Source organism: Sitophilus oryzae, unplaced genomic scaffold (genome assembly GCF_002938485.1).
Source record: "Sitophilus oryzae breed Bouriz unplaced genomic scaffold, Soryzae_2.0 scaffold_1720_pilon_pilon, whole genome shotgun sequence".
Lineage (NCBI taxonomy): Eukaryota > Metazoa > Arthropoda > Insecta > Coleoptera > Curculionidae > Sitophilus > Sitophilus oryzae.
This window is the reverse complement of record NW_022146414.1, coordinates 934,201-955,432: the sequence shown is the minus strand read 5'-3', so window position 1 is coordinate 955,432 and position 21,232 is coordinate 934,201. Positions and strand designations below refer to the sequence as shown.

At 32.3% G+C, this 21,232-nt stretch overlaps 2 protein-coding genes across 2 annotated transcripts; both read left to right on the top strand.

The window, feature by feature from the left end:
- The first annotated feature begins 2,759 nt into the window (after positions 1 to 2,759).
- On the top strand, positions 2,760 to 9,792 carry LOC115881438. The gene is made up of 7 exons (XM_030898913.1): positions 2,760 to 2,972; positions 3,961 to 4,129; positions 4,725 to 4,953; positions 6,858 to 6,951; positions 7,002 to 7,131; positions 7,553 to 7,789; positions 8,938 to 9,792. Exons 1-7 carry the CDS (start codon positions 2,879 to 2,881, stop codon positions 9,392 to 9,394), a joined length of 1,410 nt encoding a protein of 469 aa, XP_030754773.1. The 5' UTR covers positions 2,760 to 2,878; the 3' UTR covers positions 9,395 to 9,792.
- Positions 9,793 to 11,466: 1,674 nt separating this feature from the next.
- On the top strand, positions 11,467 to 21,074 carry LOC115881419 (solute carrier family 2, facilitated glucose transporter member 5-like). Its single transcript, XM_030898880.1, has 10 exons — positions 11,467 to 11,705; positions 11,760 to 11,932; positions 13,979 to 14,098; positions 14,953 to 15,238; positions 16,425 to 16,565; positions 16,737 to 16,874; positions 17,584 to 17,780; positions 18,807 to 19,019; positions 19,556 to 19,827; positions 20,065 to 21,074. The coding sequence occupies exons 2-10, from the start codon at positions 11,855 to 11,857 to the stop codon at positions 20,201 to 20,203; spliced, it is 1,584 nt and encodes a 527-aa protein (XP_030754740.1). The 5' UTR covers positions 11,467 to 11,705; positions 11,760 to 11,854; the 3' UTR covers positions 20,204 to 21,074.
- The last annotated feature ends 158 nt before the right edge of the window (positions 21,075 to 21,232 follow it).

Sequence of the window (21,232 nt, the reverse complement as noted above, 5' to 3'; positions counted from 1 at the left end):
CATAATTTGCTCTATAAATTTCCCACATATTAAATATCTTTAATAAGAAACGCAAATATTATATACCATAATATATAGCTTTGGGTGAATTTTTCAATAAAATTCGATTTTAGTTGATTAAATTATGGCTTTTTAAATATGTATTTGAAGAAATTTGTATTAAAAGTTTAAATACGATTTTAAGTGTTATGTCCAGCATCAAACATACGATCGTTCTACTGTGCGACGTGACGGTGGTGAGACGTTATAGTGGGAATCGCACCTAAATAGTCAGATTATTTAAATGCATAGGTACTTTTCTGCATGTAATTAACTCACCTTGCCTTAATCTGTCGCGCTTTTTTCTAACGATCATTTTTTTACTATTCTCATCGGGAGCTCTACACTCACGTCATTGTAAAAAGGTTCATGTATTAACAGGGTGCAAGGTTTCTTCCCTCATATATTGTTCTGCCACGCTAGAGTAATTCGCAAAATACTCCATTGGGCTTCCCTGCTATAATAAAAAAAACAGTTTATAATGTCTAAAGAATATGATTCAATTTATTTTATTTGTTTTTTTCCTTCAAAAGACGTAGACTTTTTGACACTAAATCAAAGTATATCATAATCTACGACAGAGATCTGTTTGATAAAGATTCTTTCTACATATGGAAACGTATCATCAACGTCATTTTCATCAAACTGTACAAAAGTAGAAAAAATGTTCAGCACCATAAAAACTCCATTTGGTTTGAAATTACTACAGTCCCGTATCCGATAAATGTCGAAGGAATTTTGGTACCAAGACGTTTAGATATATGGACAGGCAGCAAATTTAGAAAAGGTTAAACAAACGTACAATCTGACAAACGGATCTGAAACAACGGGGCAACGGTGAGGGGATCGCAATTTTCTAAAATCATGACCGAGTTCATTCATAAAATATCCACGAGCGTGCGGTGTTTTATAAAAATATATCAGGAATTTTTATAATATTTTCCAGTAAAGTTTATAATAATATTTTACTATAAATGTACCTACATTTTGTTTAGTCATTTGCCAAATATAGTAATTTGTTAAAACGCATGTACTAATTACAATAAACACAAATCAAGTTAAAGATATAAAATACAATACAATAACCCCGCCACTGGATTTTTCAATAGTAGAGACTGTTTCTACTATTCCTAGAGAGGGGCATAAAGTTGGGGGTAATGGCAGCAAGACGTGCGAGGATCTTGACCAATCAGACTGGTTGAATCCGGGATGCCATGATGAATTTTGTCAGCGTTGCCAGCTTACCCTAAGCGGACATTATCTTAAGGAAATAGGTACTTGACCTTTTATAATAGGCAGAATGAACGAAAACTGTTAATTAGATAAATATACATTATTACAATAAGAACTACGTCAACATATTAGCATATATATATAATTATGTATGATGAAATGAACTAAAATATAGTCAATTTATAGGTAATATCGAGCAACTTTGCTTTTCTATAATTAAACGTGACAACATCGACTTTTTTTGCCCGAATTCCTTCCGCTGTTTTAGATTCGTTTGTCAGATAATAGTGTGTTTTCATGAGTCATGTGAACTGATCAAGTCACAGGAATTCAATTTATTTTATTGACGATTTCAAATAATTCATATTAAAAAAATGGCATGTTCTATTCGAAGTAAAAATGACTTTTTGTGTCTCGTTTATATGTCAAACGTACAGCCAAGGTACAGCCTCGCCACAAAAAGTGTTATTTTTACTCCTAATAAAACAATATAGTATTTTTGTATTTGTGGGGTCTCAAAACGTTGAGAAACGTGTTTTTAGCCATGGTCAAATTTCGCGCTAAACCAATATTTTTTTCTTATCATAAATTATGAAAAATAAAAAGATGTAGAGATGACAACAATCGACTGTATCATTTAATATGCCGTATTTAGCGCGCCTGACGAGCGTTGGACGAGACTGGCAAGGCTTTCGGGATGTTCCACATTAAGGTGCGTTCACACCGGCCGCGCCGCACAAAACATTTTTTTAACATGTACTTTTGAAGTGTATTTTTTTAGCACACCCAAAAGTATATGCTAAAAAAAATGATTTGTGCGGCGGGGCGCGGACCGGCGCCGGTTTGAACGCACATTTAGCCAGACTATATTTGCATCTGTAATTATAATAGAAACTATCACTTGAAAAAATGTTAGGACTGCGAAAATAAGAGCAATGATTTCAATAATTTTTATCCAATTTTTTACCTGCCAGACATATTACCCATTCTCACAAATTAGCCAGACTATGTTTTTACCTTAACTGCACAAGATCTCTCACTAATAGAACTACCGTATGATCGAATAAAAACGGCGTCAGCGATGGCTATGAAATGACGATCGATGACATTTCCCATATAATTTTACATATAAAATGACAGCGATCTTCATTTCATAGCCATCGCTGACGCCGTTTTTATTCAATTATACGGTATTTTTATACATAAAACTTGCTTAGGATACCATACCGAATAATTCTATCGGTGTTTGCTTGAGTTTACATTATTACATTCATGCTAAATGAATTCAACTGACTTGATCAATTGACTTGATTCGTAAAAACGCGTTTTTATGATATTTATGATCTTACAGGAGCTGATTTATTCAAAGACAAAACTTTTAATCTGAAAAACCAAACGCTCAAAATAGTGACGTTTGCTCACACACCTGGAACTGTCAAAAGTAACGAGACTATAAACGACAAAACCAGAGCGGCTTTGGTATCTCCCGATTATAAAGTGTTCTCTGGTACTGAAGTTGAAGTACTTACTATTTTAACTATTTTTCGGCAGCGAAAATTTCTTATTAAGCAATCTTTTTCAGATTGTAAAAACAATAGCTTCTTTTATGAATTTTCACTGTGAGATTTATGAAACTGCAGATGCAGATGTTGAATTATGGGGAAATAAAGTACATGAGAGCAACTATACTGGATTATTAGGTACAATAGAAATCAATAAAAGTTGGCGTACATGTCATCAAAAGCATTAAAACAGTTACCAAATTAGAATTTCTAAAGCCAGTATTACACTATCAAATTTCTTTGTTAAAGATCTTTTATAAAAGATATTTGATAAAAAATTTGACATTGTTATTATGCAATATTTTATAAAACCACACATATTACCTCGCGAATTGTGAGTTTTATTTCTTATTTGTTTTATGAAATTTACGTGTCTAAAATTGAAGTGAAATATCCGTGACAAAAGTACGAACTTTATTTTACTTTTGTCAAAAGTCAAAGTAAAAAAATGTAACCGTGGCAACATTGCGATGTGCATTCGTCAAATATTTTGATGGCGTGCGCGCCAACTTTTATTGATTTTACTCTAGAAAATGTGATTCCTATCCCCGCGGATTGTGAATTTTATTTTTTATTTGTCATAAAATTTACGTGTCTAAAATTGAAATGAAAAATCGGTGACAAAAGTACGAATTTTCTTTTACTTTTGTCAAAAGTCAAAGTAAAAAAATGTAACCGTGGCAACATTGCGATGTGCATTCGTCAAATATTGTGATGACGTGCGCGCCAACTTTAATTGATTTTACTATATAAAATGTAATTCATATCCTCGCGAATTGTGAATTCGTCAAATATTTTGATGACGTTCCCGCCAAATTTTATTGATTTTACTATATAAAATGCGATTCATATCCACGCGAATTGTGAATTCTATTTTTCATTTGTCTTATGAAATTTACGTGTCTACAATTGAAGTGAAAAATCGGTGACAAAAGCACGAATTTCATTTGACTCTTGTCAAAAGTCAAAGTAAAAAAGTATCCGTGGCTACATTGCGATGTGCATTCGTCAAATATTTTGATGACGTGTACGCCAACTTTTATTGATTTATTATATAAAATGTCGTTCAGATACTCATAAATTGTGAATTTTCTTTTTTTTTGCCTTACGAAATTCAATATTTCAGGTGAAATGAATGATGGTACAGCTGACATCGCTTTAGGTGATCTTTACTACATTCCATTCATGCTGGACATCATGGACCTGAGCATTCCCTACAACACAGAGTGTTTAACGTTTTTAACACCCGAATCTTTAACTGATATATCATGGAAAACCCTTATACTCCCTTTCTCGTAAGTAAACACATCTCTAAAAGGGATACACGATGCTTATGGGAGTTACAATGAGAAAAACCTTCAAAGACCACGCTCAAAAATTACTCTTTTTGGACTATAGAATCGTTAATCTAAGGCTACAAATTATGAAATCAAAAGTCACAATCCGACGCTGGTAATTCCAATCGCAAGCTACAAGTGCACAGATTATATGTGCACTCGAGCCAGCTTCATGCATCGAACATCGCTGGAGTGTAGCGGGGAACAAAGGGTGCGGAAGGCAATGGTCTAGCCAATCAGATCTAATATTCTGATGAGCAGTGAACGAACCGATCAGCGACGCGGTAGATTAAATCAGATGAAAGATGACAACATTCGTGGACATGTTATTGCGTTTATTAAAAATATAGCGATTGGGAGTTTTTAGTTAGAATTTAATAGATAGGTTTAAGCTTAACGCCAGATATGAAATTCACCAAAGTGTTTCTGTACTTGATGTCAAAAATACTATAGTATCGCCAAAGATTAGATTAAGATAATATTTGGTATTGTGTATGCCTAATTACTTAGAAGCTACTATTTTTTTTAAAGACTTAAACTTAATATTTTTTAGGTCTATCATGTGGGGATGTGTCGTTATTTGCTTACTTCTTTCTAGTTCAGTATTCTACGTTCTAGCTAAATTTCACTTACGTTTCAATCAAGCAGAAGAACAAGATAAAATACAAGCTTACGATAAAATGCTTAAAATGAAGACCCAAAAAAGAAAAGCGTTTGATAATCTCACTCTCTTTTCTCAAGTGAAAAATGTCGATCCTGATGTAAAATATGCTTTGTTAAAGGTAATTTTATCTTGGTAGTTGAAAATATGTTATTATTTTTAATCCTATATAAACTTCGTGGAGCTATAAGTAATTACAAAATATATACAAATACATACTCGTATAACAATAATTTGTTGTCCATATTCATATGATTTTCGGGACAAATTTTAAATTTGTTTTCTAAAGTGACATATACACAAATGAAAGACAAACGATCGATCAAGTCAGTGTCATAGTGTCAAATACAAAGATGGTGAGATAATTGAATGTCTCTGATATGTTTTCAACAAGAATGAAGCGAATTTACTTATCCACGTTAAGATTTAAGGTTTTATTCACGGGGGTGTCACTTGTATGGGAAAACAGGCAACAGTCAAATTTAAACGTGCCAGGACCAACGACAAAGAAAGCAACATCTGCCAGGCATTGGCTTTCTTTTTCACTCACATTGCTTAAATCATAATACCGCGGCCATTTTGCCAACAAAGAAGCTGATCGGGCTGTCCTGGCAAGTGATTTAAAACAATTTTGCTTTTTTACAATATTAAATTACCATTTGGATGTATTTAATGCGATTATTCAGTTAACTGGTAAGTCAGAAATTACATACAAATACTTTATTCGTAAATACAACTAAGATGTAAACGTATTTTTGTATTTTTAGATTTCAACTTTTGCAAAGACACGCCGATAGAACTTGCCTGGCAGCGTACCTGTTTAACTAAATGTATTATTTCCTGATAATAATATCAAAACACGTAAGTACCTCTATAATTTATGATGAAAAATGATTTTGATTATGTTTTATATTATTTAAATACTCTCTAACCTCAAATAATAGTAAGATCCTTGTTTATATCGCACAGCCCGTTCAAAACTGTATTGTCTTCAAAAAATGTTTACAAAACAAACAATTATTACAAAAACAATGTCCTTTTAATCTGATTTATACCTCAGAAGGATGCCAGTAAAATTTTATTAAATCAACATTATAGGTATTATTTGGCCATTAATATGCAAAAAGGAGCATATTGCCTTAACTTAAATTTTCTTTTACTTCTCCTGACAATGTTCTCTATATTCTCTATTTTGAGTTAGTAAACTTTTGAACGGGATGTGCGATATATAAAATACATAATATATCCAAGGGTATGATCTGATAAAAGTATTTTTTGATGCATTTTTTTGGTTGTTTATGCACGTTGGCTTGGTTTATGTTGAATGGCATGCATTGAGGCTAGATAGTGTTTCATTAGATCATTAAAGGAATTTAAATTAGCATATATTTTTTGTGATATTAGTGTGTTATCATGATACAGGTAGTTGTATCATAGTGTCATTATATACTTATGTATTATCAGTAAATAGATGATAACATACTACTAAAATGTCTTTTTAATAGTATGTTTGTCTTTCCAATTCACTAGTTATTTGCAAAATGTATTTTGAACTAATTTAAGTCATTAATTGATCATCTTTCTTTTTCAGGTTCCGGGATGTTCTTTTTCATTTTTAAAAAAATATATATATTTCAATATTATTGTAATATAAATCGCAGCTCTAAAAAATAAATGATATTGTTTACTAATGTGTAATTTATTTACTATGAATTTTCTCTGAAAATAATAAACCTTTAATAATATCATTGATTTGCCGTGTAAAGTTAATAGACATATTTTTTAATACATTAAATTATATTAAAGTAATAAAAAATATGTTTATTAACTTTAAACAGTAAGTCAGTGATTCTTATAAAAATATTTTTTTAAAAATTTCCCCACTTTTAAGCCCCGCCCCTCCAATTCCCCTCAATTTAGCTAGTACTGCCAGGCGACACCAGGTGGCGTCTGTTTCCATTTTTTAACATGAAGTTAGCATTTCTTTAATGTACCTATTCTCTGGTTTTATTTGTTATATTTTAGGATCAGTATGTGGTAAATCAGGAAAAGGATGGATTATATCAGTTTTCTGAACCTGTCAATTCAGTTCTGTATACTTATAGCATGTTGCTGTTGGGTAAATAACTTTACTAATTCGACAAAATATTAAATCACTTCCTTTTTTAGTGTCATTACCCAAACTTCCTATAGGATGGTCTTTAAGAGTACTCACAGGGTGGTACTGGCTGTATTGTCTGTTGGTTGTGGTTACCTATAGAGCTAGCATGACGGCTATTTTATCTAGACCAATGCCCAGGTAAAAAAGATAGAAATGAAGAAAGAATATAAAAATGAATAGGCAAAAATTAAATAAATCCCTATATAAAATATTGTAATAATTTATTCTCGTGTTATACAAATCAATTTTAGCTACCTCTATAATATATATCATTAGTTTTTATATATAGGGTGAGTAAACGCTGAAGTTCAAGAAATTATATATTGTATTTTTAAGATTGTTTAACTAATTTACTACCATAGTCTGTTTAAAGAGAAGATCCGTGACAATGACAATGCCATTTTAATCACAGGTAAAATGTGCTTTCTGTCATTTTTTGGTTGTTATCTGTCGAAATCGCCCTTACTCTTTGGACAGACAATAGCGTCGCTTACTCTTAAAGGAACTCTTTCCCAATTTTTTACCAGATGTGATAAAAGATTGTTTTCAATAATTACAGGGTTTTGATCGACATTCTGCAAGAACTTTCAGACAGTAAACTAACCTACGGTGGTTGGGGAGATATCAATAAACAATTCTTCCAGTCATCTCCCGACACGATGATCAAAGTGATCGGCGAAAACTTCGAAATCGTCGATAATGCCGAAGTTGCCGTAGACAAAGTGGCCGAAGGAAGATTCGCATTCTATGAAAATGTGTACTTTCTGAAAGAAGCTGTCGTTAAACGCCAAACTAAGTAAGGAATTATCAAATTCAAGATAAAGAGACTGTATCTGTTTAAAAATTTACACACAAAGAAAAATTTAATATCGTTTGTCGCATATTAACATTAAATTCGTATTTGTTGACAAAGTAAGTTCACAAAGTAAAAAATACACACAATATTATTCCATCATTCTTGGATTTAGCTTTGTTCGTTTAGATCAAGTTTGTATCTAGTTATTTACCTTCATTTATGTTATTTTGGTTATTATACAGGGTTGTCCGAATTGTATTCCGGAAACTTCGGCAGCATATTCTGCAGATAAAAATAAGTAAAAAAGTTCGTATAAATGTATGTCCTCAAATACTTAGTTTCGGAGATACAGGGTGTAGAAATTTCATTTTTATTTCGATTTTTCTAAATAATTTCTGAAGTGACGTCAATATTTGGATGAAAATTGCTGTCTGGGAGTTTCTTGACATGAGAAATTTGATTTTGATGTCAATATGACTCCTACTAGTAGAGGCGCCACCTACATTTTTTTAACTGATGGTTTAAAGAATATTAACTTTTAGTCCGTACCTTTATAAAACTACTGATCGAGTAAAAAATATACATTTACGACATTTTTTACGTAAAAGGGGTAATGGAGTAATGGTTCCCAAAATATTTGAAATCGAAATTATCAACCTGTCATCGTTGACATAAATTAAACATGTTGACTAAATATTTACTAGACTGAAATCATAAATTTGAAATGTTTTTGTACCAAAAATTCAGCAGGAACTATTTTATCATGATTTCTTCGCTACGATTTTTACCAAGAGACATTTTTTACGTAAAAAGTCACGGAAATGTATATTTTTTCACTCAGTACTTTTATATAGGTACGGACGAAAAGTTACTACACTTTTAGGACATAACATTTATACGAACTATTTTACTTATTTTTATCTGCAGAATATGCTGCCTAAGTTTCCAGAATATAGTTTGGACCACCCTGTATAATATATAACCTTTCTTATATTTCTTTTATCGTTTTTCAAGAGTGTCGCCTTTTTTTGCTTTAACTAGAAAAATCGGACAGCCCTAGTTGAAATTAATTACGTAATTGGGGCTGTTTGACGTCACTGAGACGTGCCTAACATGTGTGAATAAATCTTTATTATTCTCGTATTTAGATTTCAGCAACACGTTACGAAAAATACAACGAACAATCTAAACACTGACGTGAGACACCTCATCCAATCGGACAGAAATCTCCACATAATGAAGGAATGCATAATAAACATGCCCGTGTCCATAGGTCTCCAGAGAAATTCTCCAATCAAACAGCGCATCGACAAAATAATACGACGAGTTCTAGAAGCCGGTCTAGTGGAGAAATGGCTTAACGATGTTATGCAGAAGATTTTAAGGGATAAAGTGGACCCTAAAACCGATGCCAAAGCTATAATGAACATCAAAAAATTTTATGGAGCTGTAGTGGTTTTAATAATTGGATATTTATTGGGAACTTTGTTATTAATAGGCGAAATTGTGTATTTTCATTATTTCGTTAAAAATCCAGTCTCTTTTAGTGTACCGTTTAAGATAAAACCGAAATCTGGAAAAAAAATTGTAAGATTTGATAAGTAGTGCCAGAATAACTAGCTCAGAATAGTACTTAATAATTATATAACCAACAATACACTGAGTCCTAGAAATTGATTCAGGTTTAGGATTCAGTAAATGGCATTATAAAATAGCCCTTAAGGTGCGCCCAAACCGGCTGCGCCGCTCCGCGCCGCGCAAAACATTTTTTTAACATGTACTTTTAAAGTGTATTTTTTTAGCGCGCACAAAAGTATATGTTAAAAAATAATTTGCGCGGTGCGGCGCAGCTGCTGGGAACGCACCTTTAGGGTTAAAACTTAATGTTCTGCTCTAAAAACGGTCTGTGAGATTTTTGATTACTGTATATATATTACTATATCATGTACCAGTAAAATATTTGTTTTCTCGAACCTTTTTGTCAACTATACTCAGTGTTTAGCAATTAGTTGTACACAAGTTAAATTATTATATAAAAACTATAAAATAAAATAAACGTTTAATTCCTAATATTTGTATACACTTCTAATATTCTACATGATTCTACCAATAAATAGTGAAGAAAAAACATTCTCACCACTTATTTTTACCTCGATAATTTGTGGTAAAATACTCTTTGATACTATATATTTTTGAGAGAAACAGTGACCCCGTATACAATCAACAAACAAGCAATTCACGGACAAAAATGATACAATCATAGCTCATAGCATACAATCACCGCAATACATCTCTAGTAAAGTTTGCGAAACATCTCTAATATAATCTGTCAAAACAAAGATGTGACTTTTCCCCTTCCCTTGTCAAATTTGATTTTAAACTGGCGCGAATTGATGGCTTCTGCTGTTAAAAACAAAGTTAAAATATGGTTAAAATTGGTTAAAATCAGTTAAAATAACACTAAATGTAGTGAACAGTTTATACAAAATAGAATAAAATATATTTAGGTAATAGAGATATTTAATAAAGTTCCTGATATAGTGTTATATTTAAAATGAGCAAGCTTTCCACCGATCTCCACGAACTTTTGACTGAAGATGTTTTAAATATGTTACAAGCGAAAGGAATTAACAATATCCTCGATGTCCTACGTGCAGATAATCGATATTTAGAAAGAATATCACCTCTGACTTTTCCGGTAATATACTACTTTTAATATTTGTTCTTTTAGAAAAAGTGTTAAATTTAATATTAAAAAATTGTAGGAAATAATTTTACTTAAGAAACATTTTTTCAAGAAATTCTCAGTTCGTCCTCAGAATGCATTTAAGATTTATCAGAAAATGCTACAAACTTCAGCAATAATACCTATAGGAATCCAGTGGTGGGTTTTAAAAAAATACAGAGCAAGTAAAAAGATATTTTTTTTAGTATTGACGACATTTTAAATGGGGGTATTATGACAGGCAAAATATATGAAATTTGTGGACCCCCAAATTCTGGAAAAACCCTATTTAGTTTAGCCATGGTCAGTGCAGTCCTCAAAACAGATAATTCTGCCTATTTCTTGGATACACGACAAAAATTGACTGCTAAAGCAGTTAGATCACTGTTCAAAAAAGTTAATAAGGTAAGAAATTTAAGTCTAAACATAAAGACTGTGTATAGAAATGTGTTTTTTAGGATAACCATTTAAATTTAATGAATAAATTGCTAGTAAAAAGGATTGAGACGAAGTATCAACTAATAAGTGCATTATATGATATTCTGAATGAAAACAAAACAAATTATAGAGCTATAATAATCGACTCACTGCCCAGTCTAATTTTAACATCGTCTGATATTATAGAAAATAACAATATCCTCAATAATTTAGCCAATATTTTAAGATATATTTCACAGAAACATAGCATCGCTGTAATAATCACTAACTTAACTACCACATGGGTGGAAGGTGGCCTGGCATCAAATAATGTTCGAGAAAATATAAGTTGTGGCAAATATTGGCAAACTGTTCCACATATCCGAATTAAATTGCAAAAAGAATTGTCTACAATAGAGTTAAATGTTATAAAGTCAAACAGTATTCAAAAGCAAACTAAATGCCTAGTACAAATCAATGAACTAATTTGAAAATAAATGTTTAAAAATAAATTTGTTCCTTCTAATTTTCTAGAGTGCTATAAAAACCAGATAAAAACTGAAATTTAATGACATTTTTGGTCTCAAATTACAAGTGATTTCAAATGTTAGGTTATGTTATGTCTTGTTTATTTGTGTTAAAAGATGGTTAAAAGGGCATAGTCCGTGAATTGCTTGTTTGTATTGTTTGAAATCCTGCCAATTCCTCACACAGTAAAAATGGACAGATAGTACAGAACAATTTTACTACTTTCAGTGACCTTTAAAATACTTTGTTAGTATTATTTTTAGGATAATAATAGACATTTTTAAATGTGATTTTTTTCAGATGTGCCTGTGTTAGATTATGTATAATAACACAGGCTTGATCCCTTGTAGATTTTTGATTTTGATTGCCCACTTTGCCATTTGTGTTGATTTATTATGGAGCAGCAAGGAGAATGTAAAGTCCTGTTTGAACGTAACGGAGATGGGGTACAGTACCAACTCTCACCCTACAGGGTAAGTCGAATTCATTATAAAAATTTATATAATTCTTTTATAAAAGTTACAATAGAGGTTGGTAGTTGTTAGAAGTTACTAATCAATTGGTATTAAAATAGTCAATAAATACATTTTAGTTTTGTAGATAAATAATTGTAAATAATAATAATGTTTCAAGTAGTAAATAAATGTATTCTTCTGATAAAAGGATAGGTCATTGAACTGATAAATTTGTTTATATTATTTTTGAATAAGATGCTTCAAAGTAAAACACAGAGTACCACCTCTATACAAAACTGATTTGTTTGTCCGTTAGTGGGCATCAAAGTTAATAAAATAAATACATTTTTTAAGATATCTTAAGAACTGATATTCCGATTTGAATGAGATTTGGAGTGCATATGGCCTATGTTTTCATTCTTCACATACTTTTTCTTGTTTTTTTGTGAAAGTCAAATGTTAAAACACTTAGTAAATTATAGGCACCACAATAATCAGAACAATGGTTCTTAAAATATCTAAAAAAATGGTTTGATGCCCTCTAACGGATAAAGAAGCATTAAGCACTTTTGTATACAGGTAAATTGTTCCCAATGAACTTATTTAGACTCCAAAAATACGTAGTAGTTCTATGTCCACGGAATATTGCAACACTCGGTATAGTCTTAACAAAGAAGGGGTAAGGGGGGGGGGTTAAGAAAGTCCTCATAAGCCTAATTAATGGGCGTCCCTTACCAGTATAGCGTTTTCAGTAATCTATTATTATTAACTAACTAATTGACTAGAATTACCATTATGTTGATTTTTGTAAATGTTCTTTTCAGACTAATTGCAGGTCTTAGCATAGCATTAGCATTGATTGTTTTTGAATTTGTTTGTTTTATCAGTGGCTTTACCATGTTTAACAATACATCCGCTTTGCTGTGTATCCTTTTTCTATAAATTGTTTTTATTTTTGCTAAAAAAAGTATAAAAAGTCTAAAGCAGGGTGCAGAGATTTTAATCAATTTGACTTAAATCAAGATTAAAATCGTGAATTAAAAAAAATCTACTTGTTTAAAAACTTATAATACATCGAAAAATAACTGAAAAGTTATATCGGTATAGTTTATAGAATACAGAAGTTTATGATAGGATTTTAACTGGAAATTGGAAATAAGTTTTTAAGTAGCTGGAAATCTGATTTAAATAGAAAATTGATTAAAACAAAAAAATGATTTTTTAAATTCTTGATAAAAGCAAAAATAATTAAATAAAAAATCTTTATTTTTTTGCGCCCTGTTCTAAAGAGTAGTAACTAATTTACTTAATGTTGATTTATTAATAAGCTTTTTTCCTAGAGAAATAAGTAAACGGAGAGAGGTATTTAAAATATTTCTTCATATAACTGTGGCGTTAATTTATCGATTGTCATTCCTCAGCCGTCTTTTTTTCCATTATAGATGTTTGATCGTCGTTTACTTATTTCTGTGGGAATTTTAACAAAAAAAATATTAATTGACAGTTATTTTTGAGTATTTCCTTAATCCTTAAACTAGCTATAGGCGCTCATGCGGGAGCATGCTTTTTTCTGTGTTTGTTTGTACTGGATCGTTGGCATTGCGATTGGTTTTGGTGGATTTTTGGTTTCGGTTCTGCATTACCATCCAGTTACGACTTGACTGTGGTTATAAGTGTATTAATTAATAAGAAATATTGATCTCAGTATTTACACGGTCTGAATAAGACCTTGACTTAGATGGTGCATACGGGCATATAAAAACTTAATTTTGAGCATGTATTTATGATAATCATCTCTAAGTATAATCTGTCAAACGAACCAAGGAATATTTCAACAGTTGGACGTCCAAGAAATGACAGGAAATAGAATTTAACACAACTGTCACTGTCATGTACCTTCTCGTTAGACAGACTATACTAGATTGTAAAATATTTATTTTAAGAAATAAGATATTTAATATTTTTTGTTCCTTTTGTAACTCTCTCTAGTCATTTGAATAAATTTTCTAAATAATTTTATTGTGTATCATTTAAAAAGCAGTTTTATTGAGAATGCACTTTTAGGAAACTTCAATTAGATACCCTGGTTGGACTAGGCTGTTGCTCTTAACTGGTATAGCTACTGTCATTGGTTCTTCCACTCCCGTAGGATATAATATTGGAGTTATTAACACTCCAGGTTATGTAAGTTACTATTTTTAGTCACAGGAAAAAATATAACCACAACTTTATTGCTTTGTTTAATTAGGCTTAAAATTTTAAACCAGATATGTATAACAGGGTGGTCCTTCGCTGGAGAAACTTCAAGAACGACAATCTGTATTGAAATTAAATTTTGGTAGCATATTTAGGTTAATTTAGATAATTTTTTAAAAATATATACAGTTCTACAGGTTGTCCCTAAAAAAGTCTTCTTTTGATATATTTAACATTTTCTAAAAATGAAGAATCGGTTTTAAACTTTTTGCGTAACTTTCTCTTTGGACACCCTATAGAACTCTATATTTTTTAAAAATACTCTAAATTAACCTATATATTGTATATGCTTCTAAATTTAATTTTAATACAAACTGTCGTTCGCCTTGGAGATTCCACAGCATATATGAGAAGCGCTACCCTGTACTACACTAAAGTCTGTCTAACGAGCCAGAGAAGATTTCGACAGATGACATCCAAAAAATGACAGAAAATACAATTACTGTCCTCCATTCACGCAGTTGTGCTGCAACTCCATTCAATTGAGTCATACAGTTCAGAACTGTTCCGCGCCATATAGAGGCGCCAGGCTATCGCGCACAGCTCCTTTCAGAACCGTTCTCGAGTAGCCCAGAGCGTAAAGCTCTGGAACTTGAAATTCGCGAATGGAGGATAGCAAATGTGTCTCTGAATTAAAATAACACACAGCTGTCACTGTCATGTATCCTCTCGTTGGATAGAGTTTATATACGTCCAAATTTTTTGAAGATATAGTGGACATATTATAATAAGAAATCGAACTATAAAAAAGGATGTTTTTGAAGAAAAAATATATATTTTAGATAATCAAAAACTTTTGTAACGAGAGTATTTTTACAAGATTTAACGTAGCCCTTCGCGACAGTCAGTTAGACATTTTGTGGTCTTCTATTGTATCCGTTTTTCTTATCGGAGGTTGTGTTGGATCCCTGAGCGGTTCCTTATTAGCCAACAAAATAGGTAGGAAAGGAGGCTTGGGTGTGGCCTCCGTATTGGGAGTTGTAGCTGGTATCTTTTTTTGGTGTTCCAAGAGTGCAAACTCCATTGAAATGTTGCTGGTTGGTCGTATATTTGGAGGCCTCTCTGCAGGTAAGAAGTACGACCGTACGATTGAAAAAAAAATGGCGTCAAAGACGGCTGGGGAATGATAATTTTGGCGAGGTCAAGCTCTAGATTTTACTAAAAATTGACATAAAACTTATCAAAAATTAACACTAAATATAGAAGATTTGGAAGGATTGAACAAATCTATTTCCAAAAAAATATTTTTTGTCCAATTTTAAACTACACCATTTAAAAATAAGTTTTACTCAATATAAAAATAATTTACAACCTTAAGACCAACTGGCAGTAAGCGCCATTAAAAAACAAAAAAGATTACGAGGCCAAGTAATGAGGTCTAGGACTTGACCTCGCCGAAATTATTATCGATTGTCATTCCCTAGTCGTCTTCAATGCCGTTTTTTTTTCGATCGTATGTTATACTGATTTTTGCTAGTCTTTGTCACAGCCTATTCATTAAACAGCCAGTCGATTTGCGATCATTTACACGGAACCGCGCCTACCTATAATAGGAAAATTAATAAAAGTTGGCGTGCAAGTCTTCAAAATATTTGACGAATGCACGTCACTATGTTGCCACGGCTACTTTTTTTACTTTGATTGTTGACAAGCGTCAAATAAAATTCGTAATTTTGTCACCTATTTTTAGACTCAATACAAATATTTTTTGTTAATCTACATTATTATATGTTTTCTAATGATTATTACACTAACAAATTCTAATTAAATAAAGTTGTTGGCAAATTTTTTGAATGAAAGCTGAAAAAATGTAAAGTTCTGATTGATTAACATTAGTCTTCACTTTTTGTTAGATTTTACTCACAATCCGTAAACTGATATTGAGAGCAACTGAAACACGCTGAAAGATCTATGTATTTTCAATAAAAGTCGCAAAACTAATCAATTTTTACCTCACAATCAAGCAACAATATCAATTTTTACCTCTCTAGCGCTGTTTAACGGCAAAAAAGACTCGCCGTGATCACTTTCCTGTTCAAAATAAATGAGTAGAGACGAGACAAATTGTTGATGCTGACTATTTAGTAGTTTTAGCATTTTAATGCAATGAAAATCGAAATTTAAACTAATGAAAATCTCGCGGTTTAAACAAACTTGGCTCGTTGACGCGGGTACTCAAAAACTACCAAAGTCGACTGGCTGTCTAGTAAATAAGCTGTGGTTTGGAAGTATGCTAATATTGTTCATTTTGTAGGCTTAATTACTACCATAATGCCTATGTACTTAATGGAGTTAGCACCGCCACATCTAAAAGGTGCTACTGGCGCCCTCTGTCCTCTTGGAGTCACTTTAGGAATACTTATTGGACAGATTTTGTCGATGTACAACATTTTAGGTACAAAGTTAAAATGTTTAGGATATACATTCATATGACGTTTTTTTTTCTTAGAATTGATCAGAATTTAACCCCTTAAATATTAGCATGACAGTAAGAACCATCCTGTATATTTATTTTATAAGAAATTCATATTTATTCGGTTTATTATTAACAACAAAACATTTTTAGGTAACGAAAGCAACTGGCCTCACTGTTTGGCATTGGCTGCAATTCTTCAGGCCTTATACACCATAACAATCGCAGTTCTTCCCGAAAGCCCCAAATATTTGTTTATTATTAAAGAGGAACCAAGTCTAGCTGTAAAAGGTAATTTTTCGCGTTTTTTTTAGATTTAAAAAGTCGATTTCTACGACATGCAATTTTCTACAGGGTCTTGCAACAGTACGTCGACCATCTCTAGCTCCTATGTTGAAGCACTTTCTACTAGGACGTATGGTATTTAAAAAGATATACCCTCTACAAATTTGAATGGCATTTTTTGGCTGGTTTTTAGATTACGTTTTTGAGATACTATCGGCCTGTTCCACTGAGACTTTTTCAGATGTATTATGGTTCTCTTCTGATCTCTAGGTTACATATTCTTCAGTCCAGGCCTTTTCAAAAAGTATAGCAACTTGGAGACTAAACACTCCATATAGCTTTGTCAATAGCTTATTATTGCCTGGTACAAAGAACCGCACATTTGTCAGGCTGTCATAAAACCGCTCCGACATAAAACGTGATCTGTCGTTCTTCAGATTGACAAAATCTACACGTGGCTTCGTCCGTCAATCCTATCGGCTTTAGATGCTTATTAAGCTTACATTGTTAAGTGCTCTGTTAGACCTACTACAGCTTTGACTGTCTTTCTGTCTTTGCTTATCAGACCTACCCTTAATTTTGGCGAATGTTCTACTATGAACTTTTCGCATGTCTTTTTTCGCATTTCTCACAATATTTTAGAGATTTGTTGACCACCCAATGTTTTGTAGCCATTCTTTGGCTGGTCTTTACTTACCGTAATTTTTTTTTCTAGAACTAAAAAGGATTAGGAATGTAAGCGAGGACCTGCTAACTGGTGAAATCGATTTGTTGAAACTCGAAGAACAGGAGAATGTACGGCAGGGTGAAAAATGGAGTATAGGAAGAGTGTTAAAAAGCCACGACCTCTTATTGCCACTGGTTCTAGTTTGTATTTTACAAGCTGGCCAACAGCTTAGCGGTGTTAACGCGGTAAATATTACCATTTTTTTTCTACATAGCCCAATCACTTTTAATTGTTTCAGTAAAAAAATACAGCCGTAGATATATGAAACAAGTTTAGATTAGAAAGTGCCCATAAGGACAATGTAAATACTATTTGGCGCTATTCTTGCAACGGTCGCGACCCAAATCTTTTGATAATTTCGGAGCGGTTCGGCTTCTTCTGGAATTATGTCGTCAAATATATTATTTATTCAAATTTTTTATTATTTTTTTTGTGTTGCATATAAGAAACTTTATTTCATATAAGGACATGTATGAAATACCTATGGAACATTGTAAACCGACGTTATGCCACTATGGTTTTTGTAGTTCACAGTTCACACAGCTTAAGTATTTTTAATGCCATTTTTTCACAATTATCAGGGGTTTGAGTAAATAAAATTTAAATTAAACTTACAAGATAGCAATAATTATTTTGAAAATAGACGCTTTAAACACTTTTCGGTAATTTTTCAATGTGGGCGGTTTAAATTTTGAAAGATTTTATAATTTTTGAAGATTCTGAATTTGACAAGCGAATATTCCCTCTGTTCTTGTTTGCGGTTGTTCTTAGCCACCGCTATAGCAGTGCCAGATCCCGTACAATGTATGCGATCCAAAACAAGTTATATTACGTTTCAGCGGGAAGCCGAGCATTCCAATCTAAATTTATTTCCTTTATCTACGGTAACAGCTTCCAGTTGTCAGTTGTATCCATAGAGAAAACCTAATAATTACGTTATATAACAATAAACTTTTCATTTCTAACCAGAATTTCTCTTGACAGATGATAATCAAAGACCAAAATGACATTACTCGAAAATTTTGAAGTATAATTAGTTGAAAAAGTTGTTTTCTACTAATTGAAAATTACTACCACTGATTTTAACTTTCTGAATGCTTACATTGAAATTAGAGAAACAAACTTCTACGCTAATTGAAACCACTAATTTATTCCGCTAATTGCGAGGTACTGAATGAGCTATACTCGTTTTTAATCTTTTACTTTTTTAGGTTTTCTATTACTCTTCTAACATCTTCAAAAGTGCAGGCTTGTCGACGACCAGCAGTGAATTAGCAACCATTGGCGCTGGATGTTGTAACATATTCATGGCTCTGATGTCTGTTCAAACCATGTCTTGGTTCAAGAGGCGCACAATTCTTCAAATTAGTATAGTCATGTCGGCTCTTTTTCTTGTGATATTGGGACTTTCAATCAGTTATATAGTAAGTACTACAAAAAATAAAAGTTACATGGTGAGTTAACGTCTCCTTTTTACGGGGAATCCGAACCGCGATCCTCTGCCATATTAGTGTCAGGGATCTACCGACTTGGCGAGTGTCTAAATTGACCCTTACTCAAGAGATATCCGACCTCATCCGGCCTCGAGCCGGCGTGAATAATCAGCGGGTGTTAATAGATTTTACACTCTTGCCAAAAAAAAATGCTAAAAATAGATTTTACATTCTTGCCTTGAAAAACAGCACTACTCTGCACGACAGACTTTCCAGACGGTCACCCGTCCATACACTCACATCGTCTAACGTCGCTTAACTTCAGTGATTTATCGGGAACTGGTGTATCGACGTACCTGGGCCGTTGCCCTCCATAAAATAAAAATATTTCAAACAGAAAAAAAATTGTAGGTTAGAATCGCTGAAACATGCGCAAAGCTAACGATTTTGACTTGACGTAACGAACGAACCTGCCTATTGTCACTGAGCGTTTTTTTATCGTTTCAAATTCGAATTTCTTTTTGCAGAATTCATACACATGGATGCCTTACCTATGTATCTTCGGAGTTTTAGGCTATGTTCTGTGTTACGGCTTAGGCCTAGGCCCGATTCCCTACTTCATCGGTTCGGAACTGTTCGAAGTGGGGCCAAGGTCAAGTGCTATGGCCTTGGGCAGTATGGCCAATTGGAGCGGGAACTTCGTCATTGGACTGACATTTCCAACTATGGCTTCCCATATTGGTGCTGCTTCGTTTTTTATGTTCGCTTCCATAGCAGTCGCCATATTACTTTTTGTAAGGTAAGATAATTTATAAAACTCTCTATATCTGATATTGCAAATTGTTATGTAAAGTGGTATGATCGAATAAAAACGGCGTCCAGTTCGCTTGGAAATGACCATCGATGACATTTCCCATATAAATTTACATATAAAATGACAGTGATCTTCATTTCATAGCCATCGCTGACGCCGTTTTTATTCGATCATACGGTATTATAAGTCAACTAATAGTCTTAATACGATAACTTTTTATAGGATTTACCTTCCTGAAACAAAAGGAAGAGAAGCTTGTGAGATATATAATCTTGTGTCCAATGGATTCAAATCCAGGCCTTTACAGAAACACATTGTTATTAATCCAAGTATTCATTTCGACGACAAAGATGTTTTATAAATCTCAGCCAAAAGTATTTTTAGATTCGTTCAACATTAACCTCCAATATCATAAGTTTCATACCCATTTTTTTAATAAGTCTATACAAAATTTCTTCAACGTTATGTCATACACTGTGGTACTCTTTCTTTCAGATAGAAACGGGATGAAATAGACGTAAATGTAACTAGCTGTTCTAGTAACTGTCATTTCATTTTTGAGGTTATGATCGAATGCGCTGTCAGACAAAATTGAATTCTGTTTGTTACTAAAATGTTTAATACCAAACCTGGTATGTACTGATAAAATTATTAATTGAAACATAACCAAAAAAACGATCAAAGGCCAAATACCGACTTGAAGTTAAAAAAATCTAAAACTAATTGCGGAACCTACTTGAAATTTTCTGAACAGTATGAACTAATCTCAGACACACTCCAAAACGGATATTAGATAAATGATGATGACGTAACGTTGAACAATCCTTGTACAGACCATACCAATATTAATCAATAATTATTTTGTAGTTTCGAAAAAACTAATATTTGTTGGAATATATATTCAGATCTTGCCTATTTAAATTAACAATTAAATCTTTAAATTATTATTTAGTTATAAGATTGTTATATACATTTTAAATTACTTTTTCAGAAAAAAAGTCTGCTTGTCAAGTCTCAATTAAGCAATCCTGAAACTTAAATTTACATAACTGTGATATTTTATGTAAACTTAATTGAACTGGATTTAACATTTTACTTAAAAACCTTTTGAAGCAATCTTTTCACATGCTTATTATATATAAATATTTTGTGTGTTGTTTAACAAATATACTTTATATTTGGTTGTGGGAGGTTGCAGATTTAGTAATTTTAATATATTTCATATTTTAATTTGTCTTTTTATTACTCAAGAATATTAGTAATTTAGCAACGACGACGATGCAGAACATGGCAGAAAAAATTACTTTTAAATTAAAATGACAGGTAATTGTCACTGTCGAAATTCCCTCGTTGTCAAAAATGTCACTTATTAGTAATTTACTTCTGTTTA

Coding starts and splice junctions, on each gene's coding strand:
- LOC115881438 (XM_030898913.1), top strand. CDS start 2,879: ATGAATTTTCACTGTGAGATTTATGAAACTGCAGATGCAGATGTTGAA. Junction 7,132..7,552: donor TTATCTAGACCAATGCCCAG/GTAAAAAAGATA, acceptor CAATAATTACAG/GGTTTTGATCGACATTCTGC. Junction 7,790..8,937: donor GTCGTTAAACGCCAAACTAA/GTAAGGAATTAT, acceptor TCTCGTATTTAG/ATTTCAGCAACACGTTACGA.
- LOC115881419 (XM_030898880.1), top strand. CDS start 11,855: ATGGAGCAGCAAGGAGAATGTAAAGTCCTGTTTGAACGTAACGGAGAT. Junction 19,020..19,555: donor GACTTTCAATCAGTTATATA/GTAAGTACTACA, acceptor TTCTTTTTGCAG/AATTCATACACATGGATGCC. Junction 19,828..20,064: donor GCCATATTACTTTTTGTAAG/GTAAGATAATTT, acceptor AACTTTTTATAG/GATTTACCTTCCTGAAACAA.